The sequence below is a fragment of the Erithacus rubecula genome (genome assembly GCF_903797595.1).
Source record: "Erithacus rubecula genome assembly, chromosome: 2".
NCBI classification, from domain to species: domain Eukaryota; kingdom Metazoa; phylum Chordata; class Aves; order Passeriformes; family Muscicapidae; genus Erithacus; species Erithacus rubecula.
In genome coordinates, this window is record NC_136685.1 from 27,772,631 (window position 1) to 27,786,850 (window position 14,220).

At 36.7% G+C, this 14,220-nt stretch overlaps 1 protein-coding gene across 1 annotated transcript in view; it reads left to right on the forward strand.

The window, feature by feature from the left end:
• Positions 1-14,220, forward strand: part of COL19A1 (collagen type XIX alpha 1 chain) — a 170,923-nt gene that overhangs the window by 111,994 nt on the left and 44,709 nt on the right. Inside the window, exons 16-17 of the mRNA XM_079332225.1 lie at positions 4,666-4,719; positions 12,400-12,453. Coding sequence (XP_079188351.1) covers positions 4,666-4,719; positions 12,400-12,453 — 108 coding nt within the window. The remainder of the gene's footprint in view (positions 1-4,665; positions 4,720-12,399; positions 12,454-14,220) is intronic.

Genomic DNA, 14,220 nt, shown 5'->3' on the forward strand with positions numbered 1-14,220 from the left:
CCCTACAGGCTTTTGGGAAAAAAGGGAATTAAGCTCTGTGTGCTGTATCCTTCTGTGAGCTGTGTTTCTGTGAAAGGTTTTAGTGGGGTATGATGAACAGACTTGCACTTGATCTCTGCAAAAGGCTTAATTTCTTGCCTTCTTATTTCCTGTATTTTGTTCAGGTTTAACATCTAATGCAGAGGTTAATTTGCAATACACTGGTTACCATAATACATCCTCAAGGCCAAAGTTAATAGGATTGAAAAAGGGATTGTACATTCCATGTCTAACACTGTATTACTGAAGTTAACAAGGTTTCATTGTCTGCAACATAGATTTTCCATTTAGGGGAGAGAATATCACAACTCTTGCTGTAATCTGAGTTAGTGGAGGCACTGGAACTTGTGGCTGTGGCTTGGTGGGGACTTTGGGCATCTGGAGGAACAGTTTTTTAGCTGCCCACAGTTCCTCTCATGTATTTAGGTACCCAAGGTGCTGGGGGGTCATCTGTAGGTTAGGCACTATGAGACAGGGGTCTTTAACTCCCCCCCACCTCCAGGTTTTGTTATATCTGTGCCTGTTTAAGTCTGGTTTTGAGGATTGACCAAGAGAATCATAGTTTAGCCTGGAAAAAATTACATAAACCTCATTTTTGCATAACAACTATGGTAGTTAAGACTTTAAAGCCCAGATTTCTACTTTCCCTGAACTAGTTCCTGTTTTGAAATGTGATGATGTATTTCAAGAACCACTAATTAGCACTTTCCCTTGAAAATTCACACGGGTTTATTCTAAGAACTTTTGCCTTCATACTAAAGTGTAGAGTCTTTAAATTATTAATTCCATAAATCATGTCAGTGTTCCTCCATAGCTGCTTGATTTTATCCTTAAATAATCTGCATTTTATTTTAAAACAGGAGGATTAGAGATCTTACTCCTCTAAAGCTAGAGATATGAATAGATGTATGTGGTATGATACAGCAGGGGCTTGCAACACAGATTTTGAATTCTTGCTTGTGTGCTGGACCTGCAGCAGTGCCCAGGGGCAGCAATCAGAACCAGAGCACAAAGCCTGTGGAAGGATGGCCACAGCCTCTCTTCTGAGCAGCTTTCCATCTCATGTCAGGCAAAGCTCATCAAGTCATTTCAGTTCACAGGAGGGGTGAAGGAAAGAGAAATAAAGAATGCAGCTGACCACATACTTCAGTTAGGCACTCAGCTGGGTTTCCTGAAGCACATAATCTCTCATTTACTTTATTTTTAGTATTTTATCCTTTTTTGCCCCTAACCAAGCAGTTGTTATTTGAATGATTTGTCATTTGAATGATCTAGCTGCAGTCTGTCCTTTGGGAAAGAGGAAAGTAGCCTGCTGTACAAATTAGTTGGGGGCAGGCATTTCAGGAGTCAAGGGTACAGCATACAGTATCAGTAACATTTAGAAAACTTTTTATCACATTGATTGGCAGCAAAAATATATGCAGAATAAAGGAAATAACCAGCAACTGTGTTGGTCTTCTTCAGGTACTCTAAGGAGCATTAGACAACTTGTTGACACCATGTATCATTTGTAGGTGAATGTAGGTGGTATTGCATTTTTATTTAGTTAAAGGAACAATGTGATGCCTGGGGCATTTATTTATATTTTGAGTGGTTTTATAACCTCAATATTTGCTCAGTGACTAAGCTAAATAAAGGCCTCATGTGTGGGCTGTCAGCCCTCTGCAGAGTGGCACTAAATATGGTTCTCATGGGGCTACCAAGAGCCCCTGCTGAGCAGGAGATGGGAGCTGTGGCTCTCTGCTCAGCCCACTCTATAAACCAGAGAGGGCACTGAGATGTTTTTCACTTCTTCCTTGCCAGAAGGATGACTCAAAATCAAAATGTAAATATTTAGTCATGGTCTGGCTCATGCTGGCTCAAGGCAGCATCATAATGGGCTTGTCAAAAACATTATTCTAATTGTTTTAATTACCCTAAACAAAAATATAAACTTTTTTTTTTTTACTTACACTCTTTCTATAGTATATGTTTTATTTTTGATGCTGAGAAGTCACAGACAAGCAGGTGTTTTGGGTATTCCTAACATTGAAGCCTTTGTATCTGAAAGGCATTGCTGAAAGGTAGTGGCCTGTCATACATTTCTGTATTAAATTTAAAATACCAGACAGTTTGCAAAGGTGCCTGGAGACAAAAAAAGGACTTTCATTGCTCTATAAAAAGCTTATGTCTCATACTGACCTGTGTGGTTGTTTTACATGCAACATTGCATAATGCCTAATAATATAATTATGGGGTAAAAAGTGGGGCACATGTTTCCTCTGTGTTTCACTGGGTATGTGTTCTAGTAATAAATAAATGATGATGAAAAATAACTACCCCAATTTTTTTAATATATTTTTTTTCCAGAAAGTTAATCAAGTTTTTGTCCTTGTTATGTCATAAATCACATTTTAGTTCATCTTGTAAACAGAGATAAAATTGCCTTCCCAACATGTTCCATGTTTTCCTGTGTAATTAACACCTCGTTCGCAGTTGTGTCTGCCAGTCAAAGCCCTGTCTTCTTCATTCTGACACTTCCTTGATACTTTGTTTAGACTGCTGCGACTTTAAGTGTCATCCTCAGGATACTTTAGATAAGTTCAAACAGGAAAAGGAAGGTGCTTCAAGAAGTCAACACTGTAGGTCATTATAACTCGGAGGGACTATTTTAAAAGTATGGAGCAATTTATCTTTGTTTATTACATTATTAGCTCTCAGTCTGTTTTCGTGCTTTCTAAGGTAAGTTTACTGGTTTGTGGTTTTTTAAGGGTCAGGAAATATAATTTTCCACCTGTGTTTTAGAGTAGAGATCAGTCCAAAAGCATGGATGTAGCTAAGAGCAGCCCCCTGTGCAATATGCCTTGCTGCACTGTGCCCTGTCCGGCCACGCGAGCTCCTCAGTGCTCAGTGAGCAGCATCAGGGGCTGACCAAAGCCAAACCCACCCCTCCTGAGGCCAGCTGAGTTCCCAACTCTAGGAGCTGCAGAGACAGCACTACCAGCACAGCAGAGATGTGCTGGGGATGGACAGGAAGGGCCAGCAGAGCCTTGAGCCCAGCCTAGGCACCTAGCACTGTATTTTGGTTCTAGAAATTTACCCTTAGCTGCCCCAGTTAGAGCCCTGCATGTGCAAGTGTTGGTGGGATTAAACAGCTCAGCACATAACATGTGTCTCAGCTAGTTAAGACCCAGGAATTTGGCACTCCAAATATGCTGAGGTGGTTTTGTTTCACGCTGACTGACTGAGGACGTTCCTAAAACCATGGTGGCAGCATTGTGTGGCACAACCCAAGGGCTGAAACACATCCACACAATCTTTGCTCTGTTTCTTCTTCAGCTTGAAGGGCTTGAGATACCTACCTCTCCCAGGAGGGTCCCTGGCTTCTAGGCAAGAGGTTTCCCTGGAGAGCTGCAGGGTGTGAGGGAGAGGGATTTTCCACCCTTACTGCCCTCCCCTCAGCATAAACCAGGATTACTGAAAGGCAGAGCATGTGAGTGAGTTCCTGCAGATCAGGGTTCTCACCTGGAAGTAGCAAAACTGGATTTTACCTTCCCTTCCTGAGAATACCTCTGCAATCTATGTGACACTGTTCCTCAATAAACTACAGAAGCAGGCTTAGAAGTAAAGAGCATAGCTTACAGAAATATCTCTATGTGTTAATTGTGAGCTGTCAGCCAGAATTTTAATTTTTTCACTTTTTAAGCCAAGTTTTCACCAGGACTCCCCTCTGATGCTTAACATTAATTTACATATGCCATATGCAAGGCAAAAGTTTACTCTTAATGGATAGAATATTTTTTTCTTTGCCATTTGCACCTAAGATATTAGTTGTTCTCAGCTGTTGTTTCGAAAAATGTGCATCAGATTTCAGCTTGGCAATAAAGATGTTAATTCCTGTAAATTACTTGCATTTTTATGTTGATCTTCCTAAAAAAAAAAAAAGCATATGTGAAAACAGTTGTTCAAGCAAACTCTGTACTAAAAAATGGTGATAGCATGTGTTTTTTAGAAACTGAGTGGAAAGTCTCCCTTAAGTAGACTTTTATGGACTTTATGTTTTAATGCAAATGATTTTGCATGTGCATTATATATACACAGATGGTAGTAATTGCACAAAGAAGGTGAACTGTTTCTGCAAATAAATCTTTGGCTTTTGTGCTCATTATCACATCCCAGAGAAGAAGGGTATGTGTGTTTGTTCATTTGGTTGTATTGCACATATGTACTGATTGTGCAAGTCAGGCTGTTGCAGCACAATTTAACATCACAAACTCATTATTTATGTATTTATACATTATGTATTTATACATTATATATTTATACAAATATAATTTCTTTACACCTCATCCAGGTGCTTTGTTAATAATACTATCAATGTGCAGGCATATTTGAGACAAAGCTTTAAAATGTGACATTGTTACTGGAATGGGGATGCAAATACAGTTTATTATAACTATTAAAAGGAAACCTAGTATTGCAGTGACTGATAAAGAATATTCATTTTGGATGGGTTTTGATATCTTTTTTTTTTTTTTTTTTTTTTTGCTAATATGTGAGGCAATAAATGTTTTCTTAAAATTCTTATTCCAAATCACTTCCTAATCTCAGTATTTATAAATGTCTTTTGTCATTTTTTGTTTCCAGGGCAGACGAGGGAAACCAGGGCTTCCAGGAAAACCAGGGCCACCAGGACCTCCTGTGAGTAATTAACAAGGGGAATGGGAAATTTGCACTCTGTCCTTGGACTTTGTTAACTCTTTTATAGGAGGTTACTGGACCATCATTATAGTGGAAAATAATTGATCTGTGTGTACTCTGCTGTATCAAACAGCTACTACTGGTAGCCTATAGTTGCAGCAAAAATAAAAGGACTGGATCCATGAGTAGGAGAGACTAGACAGGAGGGAAAGAACAAGATGAAAACTTCAGCAGAGGAAGGAGAAATTGGCATGTCAAAGAAAGACTGGCCATGAATGCTAGCTGTGAATACTGGGCTTTCATTCCCTTTGCAAAATGCATGATGCTCTGTAGAAGAAGGGATAATTTCTGTCTCAGAGGGGTAATTTGGAAGATGAAGGACTGTGTGAAGCATGTGCCAACTGTCTGAATGATGGGGAGGATTATACCCAGCACTGGAATGAGCACTCAGCTGTAGTTCAAATGAGTTGACTGAAGAATTAAAAAGATTAAGAAATACATGACTTTATGAAAGGATTTGTAATATGAAGAACTAAAAGGTTTAGCTCAGATCTCAGAGGTTTGGGATTTTCTTTTTCTTCTCAAATTTTTTTTTTTTTTTAATATAAAGATTTTAAAATTCAAGTCAGGTATGAATGTATATTAGTCATCAGTGAAAGCATCCTTTTTCTGGTAGAGCAAGACTTGGTCATATTTGTAAAATTCTCTGTATAAGGTATTGTAAAAATGCTGTCATACACAAATACAGAACAGCTATTTATGGATTAAGTAAACTCCTGCTGCTTTACATTCTTAATATAAAACAAAAAAATTATAATCACTTCTTTTTCTTACCTGGATAAAGGCTAGTGGTTTATGCATCTGAACATTTGATTCATATGCTTCAAACTGGTCTTATATGTAGAGAAGAGAAAAATGCACTGCTGAATGGGATACAATGACTAAAATGAAATAAATGTCATCTACCCCCATGCAAAACAAAAACTGCATAGATTTCATAAATTTTTTTTATTGCAAAATGTGTTCAGAAAGAGGCATTTATGATGGAATTAATTTACCCTTCACAAAACTAGTTTTAAATCCTTCCCTTTCCCTTTCCCCCTGCATCCAGTCATATTGAAGCCTTGCTTGTTTGAGTCTTTTGCTGATGATTTTTCCTAATGCTGAAATGGTATTGTAGATTGCAGGAGGCCAAACAGAGGAAAGGAATGATGCAGAATCTTTCTTCACACAAGTGCCAAATATAACCTTTAAAGGATAAAAAAGCAAACCATAGCAGAGGTCAATGTTAGACCTAATCTACTTAGCTTTTTGTGAGCAAGTGTAAAGCTGTTTCTGTGTTACAGATTTCTGCCATCCTAGATTTGCTGGCAGGTCAGGCTTGTGAAGATGTATGATCCTTGACAGATGTACCAGAAATCTTGAGTGGAAGCTAAATTGCACTTCTATTACTGAGATATGTTTCAGATTTTCTTACAGCAAAGCTCAACTTTGTCAGCATGGCAACGTCACTACAGGGAGCTCTGTATTGGGAACTGTAGCCTAGTAGTGCACACAGAAAAGCATTCCTTAAACAGCCATGGCCTAAATTGATTTAATATATTTGTTTCTGGTGTAACTCTCGTGATACACTACTCCCTTTGGATACAGCTATACCACCATCTTGTGTTCCAGGACTGAGAACATAACACACAGAAAAGGCACACTCTAAAAGCAGTAATGCCTGCTAACATGCATTGGCAGGGCCCCCATATTTTAAGTGCCACAGCTTGTATACAGAAAAAAAAAAAAACAACCAACTTCAGCAGGATCCATCATTCCCTCTCTTTTTTTCAAGGCTTAAACTATATTCCTTTTGCTGTGCTTCCATTTACTCTTCTCTCCTAATAGTAAGCAGCTTCTTCATGCACATGGATGCATTGTTAGCCCTTACTTTGGCTTTTCCAAAGTGCAACAGAGCAGTCACACCTGCTGGTGGTTGCTGTCATAAATTTGGCATACACAGGGTACAAAGTGGTTAACAGATTGACTGAATATGTAAAAAATTAGACTTTCCAGTAAAAAAAAAATGATGTTTCAAAAAAATATGGAATTTGGCTTTAAGAAAAATGAGATTCGGTTATTAATTGTTAGGGTAGATACAGCATGCAGTGTGTGCTTGAAATTAATAAATTTACCTAATTTATTTATCAGTTAATGCCATGATGCTAAGTGTTTCATTTAGATATTAGAACAGTGAAGTGCTCAGTACTGATAAAAAGAAAAAGAAAGAAAACACAATACTTTGAGAAGGAAATACAATACTCAGGGTAATTATTATAAATGACACCCTAAGGATAGTGTGTGCATATAGGGATTTGTGGGGAAAAGACTGGGTTAAAATTAAAGAAAACTGGAAAAAAGTTAAAAATTGCAGTCAACATACATGCTGTGTGTTTTCATGTGATAGGAATATAAAAGCATCTGCTAACAATCAAAAAATCTACTTGTTGCATGGCAGCATTTAAGACTTTTTAACCTTCTCTCAATATCATATCCTTTTTCTTTTTTTCCTAACTTAGTTTCTGGGGACTTTTTTCAGTAAAATTAATGCTTCTTGTGAGTTTCTAGTCCATTAATATCATCTGCATAGATTTGGTTAAAAACCTATATCACTGTCAGAAACATAGATTGATTGACATCTGGTAATGAAACTACTCAGTTAAAGTAAGACTTTCTATGAAATTTCTTCCAGGTATCCTTTCTTTTGTGTCATTTTTTTCCTTATTCTTTCTTTTACATTATTTTTTTATCTTTGGAACAAATCCTGTGCTCACAAAAGGCAAGAAGTCAATGAGGATTTTTACTGATCAGCTATAAAAAATATTTTTGTAAACCTATGGAATATTTTCCTCCTCTGAGTATTTGTTTAAAGTCTGTTACATATTATAGATTTTTAATGTGTTCTTTGATTCCCTCCTGGTTCAGAATTCGTAGTATGCATCCTTGCTGTCTGATGTTTCTGAGTGCTGTTCTGTTATTTCAGTACAGGAGAGCAGGGATGTGTGCTCACACCCATCTCAATCCTGCAGGTAGCAATTTGTGCTGAATACAAGAATCCAAGTAGAGCAGCAGCTCCCTCTAGTGCTTTTCAACCTTTTATCCACTTTTGAAGTGCCTGGGTAGCAGTGAAAAGCTCTTGTTAAACACACTATTCACTTGGCTCTCACAAGCATTCTGAAAATTGTGATTGTAAAATCAATATCTCTGTACCTTTCAAATGTATTTTATGTATTTGCCTACTTCCATTTTCTTCTAAAGTCTTCTGAAAGAGAGACTGTTACCCTGCTCAGCATGGCTCTTCGCTGAAATTGAAACACTGATTTTATGAAACAAAAATAATTACTATGATAATAGGATCCTTTAAGGTTGTAAGAACAGCATTTTGATCAGACTGAAGAACTCAGCTGATTGCTTTCTTCTGCCATAGCTGCTAAGTAAAGTCTAGGGGATTCATCAACACGGACAGGGTCCCCAGCAGACCACAGCTTGTTTTGCATTATGTATAATGCATTGACTTTCTAGATACCACACCTTTTTATTTTAAAAGCAAATCAAAGAATCACAGAACGAGTAGGATTGGAAGGGATCTCTGTGGGTCACCTGATACAGCATTCCTGCTCAAGCAGGGTTATCTGAAAGCACAGAATTGTGACCAGGTGATTGTTGAATCATCTTCCAGCACCATTCTTCCAGCAAGGAAGGATCTTCCACCTCTCTGGGCAGTCTGTTCCCCCATGCTGTCACACACACTGTGATGTGTGAAATGCATCTGACCTTGTATCCTCACCTAAGGATGTACAGGCAATTCTGCACTCTTCACTTAGGCAAAGTATTTTTCTGGTCTTGGGTTGCAGAATTACTATCTGCCTCATTTTGTGTAGTTTTTGTTAAGAGGAGATAATTTGTTTTTCTGTTTGTTCTGCCTGGAGAATAGCTGCCTGATGTCTGTCACTGTTGAGGTTGGGGGTTTATTTATTATTTATTTAATTTTACCTTTAAATGAATCAGCAGGCCTAGCTATTTACATAGATGGGATAGAGAACAGAAAAAAAGGAGTTTGACTTGTTTCTTCATTGAGGGTTAACTTTATCTTTCCTGTCCTAATTTTCTCTCTCTCTCTGCTGGAACTGCTATGATTGGATGAATTCCATTTCTCAATAGCTCTCATTTCAGTGATTTAGCTTGTTTTTAAAATCAAGAGTGGTAAGCTGGAGTTGCGCTACAGAGTTGCACCAGTGTAACAAAAAAATTCAAATAAAATTCTTTGAAATGAGTCTGACTTTTGGCCAGCTGTTCTTTAGCAGAAGTGAAATGTTATCAGCACTGGTTTATAAAGGTAAGAAGCATCAGCACTGGCTATTCTGGCCAAACACAATCTTGCCCAACCTACCTGTGGCAGAGGTAGAAAAGAAACAGGGTGTGCTAAAGCACAGGCTAGAATGAATAATCACAATTATTCATTCTCTTAAACTGATACATCCAAAGCTAAGCTATTGATTTCAGCCAATAGGTGTAATTGATTCATTTCAAAATTGCTGTAGCTTTTGAAGATCATCATTCAGTTTCTCATTTACCTTTGCAAGAGGCTGAACTTTATATTTTTATCTTAAGTATTTTTGCTTGGAAAATGAGCTTTGTGTCACTCCCTAAAGTTTTAAATTAAAATAGGATTCCATTTTTGTCTGCACTGCATGTGATGCAGTTTACTTGAACTTCTTCATTTAATTACATACATTTTTGGTTTTGTGATTCAATACATATGTCAGTGTCCCAAAACTAGTTATCTTAAGTAGCCAGCAGTTCACCTTGGAAATTTCATTTCCTCTGCCTCAGGAAATAATGTCATCCTTCTACCAATATTTTGGAAGTGACTGAATGTTATCGCTTAATTACAATAATGAAAAAAATCAAAGCAATGATAAGTGAAAATTGTCAGTAGCATTTCTGGTTTTCCTGGACTTTCAGCTGCTTCTTAGAAGAATATTGGAAATGCTTACATTATAGTGTGGGAATGGCTGGCAAAGGTTGGTCATATTGCTTGTTTCTATGCATTAAGTTTTTTATCCATATCAAAATGTAATTTATTTCTTGTGTGCTATTGTGGCAGACATCATGTTTTCATCATTCTTCCCATTTGCTCTTTGGAATAGTTATACAATATTGCACATCTGCCCTGATGAGTTTCACGATGTTTTGGCATTAAAATAGACAGAAAAACAGTGTCTTATTTTAATGGGCAGGGATAAAGTAACTGCACTGAGCCACTTGCAGGCTGTGTTCTATGAAATGGTCTATTTTTGAGATGCAACCAGTGCAATTTACTTGTTACCCATTTTATGCCTGGACTGAGAGATTGGGTAGATTTTTTCAACAGTCTCATCTTTACAGAAATGCAGATGAACTATAAAAGTTAAGGGAGGAAAATACATTGTAAACCCCAGTAATTTCACAGTTTGGAGCTATTTCCCTTTAAGCACCTGTGTTTCTATTCCTGCCTTGTCTGTAAAAATAACAACTGAAACCTGCTTGCAGTTTTGGAAAACAATCAGGACACATTTTCAGTTCTTTTTTTTTTTTATTCCTACAACTCTACTCTCTGTGTGCTTCACTTCTCTCAATTACAAAACTTGATTTTAGAAAAAAAAAGGAAATCCTTCTCAACTGAGCTTCAAAGTGGCAGATGTGCAAAATTCTCATTCAAAAACTAGAAACTGCTGGTACAATTACTTTTCAACTCTTTTTAGTTTCATTGCTTCTCCACTTTTAAACCAATGCTGCTGGGTTGTTTTTTCACCTGTAGAGCCTTCAGAAAAGATGTGTAACTATGTTAGTGTAGTGAAACTGAAAAAAAGAGACTATGGTTTCAGAAAAAGAGTCTTGATTAAAATATTTTCTGTTGTTGTACATTTGTTTTGCTAGTTTTTATTAGAGAAAAAATTATAGAATTATAAAATTATTAAATTTATGTCAATTTTTTTAAAATGGAAGTACTAAACTGGTAGCACAAAGGTTGTGGCATAGTCAAGAATGCAACCCAAATGCCTAAAGTTCTCCTTGACTGTCTTAGTCATGAAACACTCTGGGGATTTTTAAGGATATGTTTGTTTTTCAAAACTCTGCCAATGAATTTTTTGTCCTGTCAAAAATAATTTATTTATGTACAAATAATATCAGAGAGTTTGGGGTTGATGGCAGATAAAGAGTTAGGTTCTTCCTCGGCTTGAGTGGCTGCAGCAGTTTCTGTTGTGGAAAAACAGCAAAAGAAGCACGATACATGATGTGAAATGCAAAGGGAGAATAAGTTGTTATTTCAGAATTCTCCAGGAGTCCTGGGTTCAGGGATTCAACATGGCAGGTTTACAGTGTTGACATTGAGATGCTTAGGCAGTGTCATCATACTTCAGCCCCAGTTCTGGATTGCCAGCTTTATTATGGATATCAAAGTAAAAATTCTGCCATTAACTTCAGAAATCAGAGTGGAGTGAGATCTTAGTGAAAACATCATGACTGGGTTGATCTTATTTTTAACATAAATTTGAAGTGACGATTCACTTCAAAGTAACATGAATGTACTTTCATCTCTTCCAATGTAGGGAAGAAGGAGGGAGTGAAACACCTGAGATGTTTCATATGGCCTCCAAATTTTCCTAATATCCACACTAGGACAAAAGCTGCAGAGGGTAAATTGTAATTATAAAAGCCCCAGAGGAGGAGTGTTGCTTTTATGCCCTGTGTTACATCCAGGTCAATCAGGCTAAGTGACTTGCTTGAATATATTGTAATCTTTTTAATACAGTCAAACTTTCATTACAGCCATCATGAATGGTTGCTGTTTATATTGCATGATGTGAAAGCTTCAACTTAAAGACAGTAACTGTGCTAATTTGTAAATGTAATGGAGTCTTAGTTCATAAGTTCTTGACCATACTTTCTGTGTTCTGCTCCATCTACCAAACTTAAAATCTCATTGAGGGCATGCTTTTTGGCACAATATGTCTAAAAATGGGGGATTTAATGTCCAAAAATGTTTTTCCCAAGCACATTTTTCAGTGTTTCTGTCCTAAGTGTTCAATTGATCAGGAAGCTCCTTTTTCAGTGTTGAATTTTTTGATGAAACACGTGTGTTTAACTAAAAAACTTGCAATGCTAATAGAAGCATGAAAGTTAATGCTAGAAAATTAATATTCTGGAGCATTCTGGCTTTGGTCAATTACACTTACTGAACTTACTGACAGGTTAAAAACCTGTCTGTTTACCCACACTAGGAGCTGCTTCTACATCGAAAGTTGTGCTTTGAATTAGTGGAAAGAGTTTTAAAATGCTACAGAACAAGGATGTTTTTCATACCAGAAGGGATATATAAGGTTTTATATTAAAATTGATATGGATTTCATTTCTGCCTTCTCTGACTGACCAATTCACTTGAAAACAAGTTGCTGTTTTTCAGAGGTTTAAAAAACTTTCTTCTTCCTCTATGCCAGAAAAAAGAAACAATGAAGTTACAGAAGATAATTTACTGTACACTCAAATAAAAACTAAAAAAAAAAATTTACAACCCCATTGCTCTTTAAATACAGATGTGCAAACATAAAATTAATTAAATTAAAATGACCTTCTGATACATATTTTTCCATATAGGGTCCTTCTGGACTAAAAGGAATCCTGGATTCGTTGAACAAGCATTATAATGAGGTATGGAGATTTAATTTGGTATCTGAGTGGGTTTATGACTAAATAGTATCTAAGGTAGAAATTACTACAGTTTTGATCCCTGTGAACCCCATTCCAAATTAATTCAAAAGGTAATTTCTTTCCTGACCCCTTTGTGCATCCCTTTACAAGTTTCAGCCCATACTCCAGTCACATACCTGCCATGTAATTTATCTTGCTGCCATGTGTCTTGCCTCCCATCCATCTTCTACTTACTTGTTTTTGACTGGTAAAACTCAAAAGGGAGATGTGTGCACCACCTAGCTGATGGTGTGCAGCACCAATTCCCATTTCTAAACCTAATTGCTTTAAACTGCACTTGATGTTTCTTCTTGACCAACTCTGTCATGATTCTAAGAGTAAAATAGAAAGACAAGGAGGCATAATTTTGAAGAGATCTGCTAGCAGTCCATGAGAATTGTCCTTATATTTGTATTATGGACTAATAAAAATGCTGTGTCAATTATAAAACCACCTGCAGCTTTAATAACTTAGAAGAAAAAAAAATTAAAATTGCATAGGACTGTGTTCAGCTTGACCCAGATTTTACATTCTTACTGCAGGCATTGCAAGTCATTTTAGCTGTGGTAGTGTCTGCCATTGTATGAGAATAGAGAAGTTTGCTTAATTGATTTGGGAGTAAGTAACCTCTCTGATCAGAAAACTATTTCATTCAAAGGTTCATGATGCACTATTACAGCATTTTTTCCCCAGTACAGTGGTTAATGTGTGTATCACAACTTAATTCATGCAGGTCAAGCCTGGAGGGAATTAATTTCTTTTAATATTAGAATGCATTAACTATAAAGTGCATGTGTATTCAGGGTCTTTTTCTTATTTTACATTCCCATATGAGTGCTAAAATCTTTGCTTGAACAGGGATTCTGGAGTTCAATTCATGTCAAACATACCTGTCCAGCTGCTTTTACACTGAAGTGATTTCTCTGTTATTAATTATGATATTTAATCCATTCCAAATCTGTATATGTATTTATATACATGCTTAGGAGCATGTATTAGGAATAGAGCATTTTTATGCCTAGAGACTTAGTTTCTGTATTTGGTTTCCTGTTTCATATATATGTGTTGAAGTTTTATGTTATTTTGGTTTTCACATTTAGTTTTCTTACCAGTTTCTTTTTCCTGCCAAAGAGCTTTCAGATACCAGCACTGTTTGCTCTATTGATACCATATTTATTGTAACTCATTCTCCACCTCTGCCTTATCATCTCTTTCTTCCTGACAGTCCCTTTAAGGTTAATTCTGCAAGAGGAAATACAAATAGTGATGATCTGCAGGAGATGACACACATCTGTCTCCAAAAACCACTTTTTTTCTAACTACAAGGCTCTAAGTATTCTTAAGGTGGCTTATGTTTTCTAATTAACAATGTTCTGGAAAAAATGTAGACTAGTTGGTGTGTGTCTATAAATTAATTATCTTTTCAATCCTGGATATCTTACCAATTTTCTTCTTCCTTCAGCTGTCCAGTTTGAAGATTTTAATGACTCTGTCATGAGCAATTAGCTGTTCATCAAGGAAATGCTGTTTGATTCCAGATGAAAGAGGAGTTGGCTTTCTGATTCAAGCAGAAAGTTCTAAATATGCAAACTTTAGTTAAATATTCAGACGCTCCTAAAGTCAGCTTAAGTCTCCAACAACAAACATGTCAATTCCTATATATTTTATGATGGGAATGGGATATTCCTATCAAAGGCAAGACAAAGAGGTCTTGAAAGAAAAGAACAG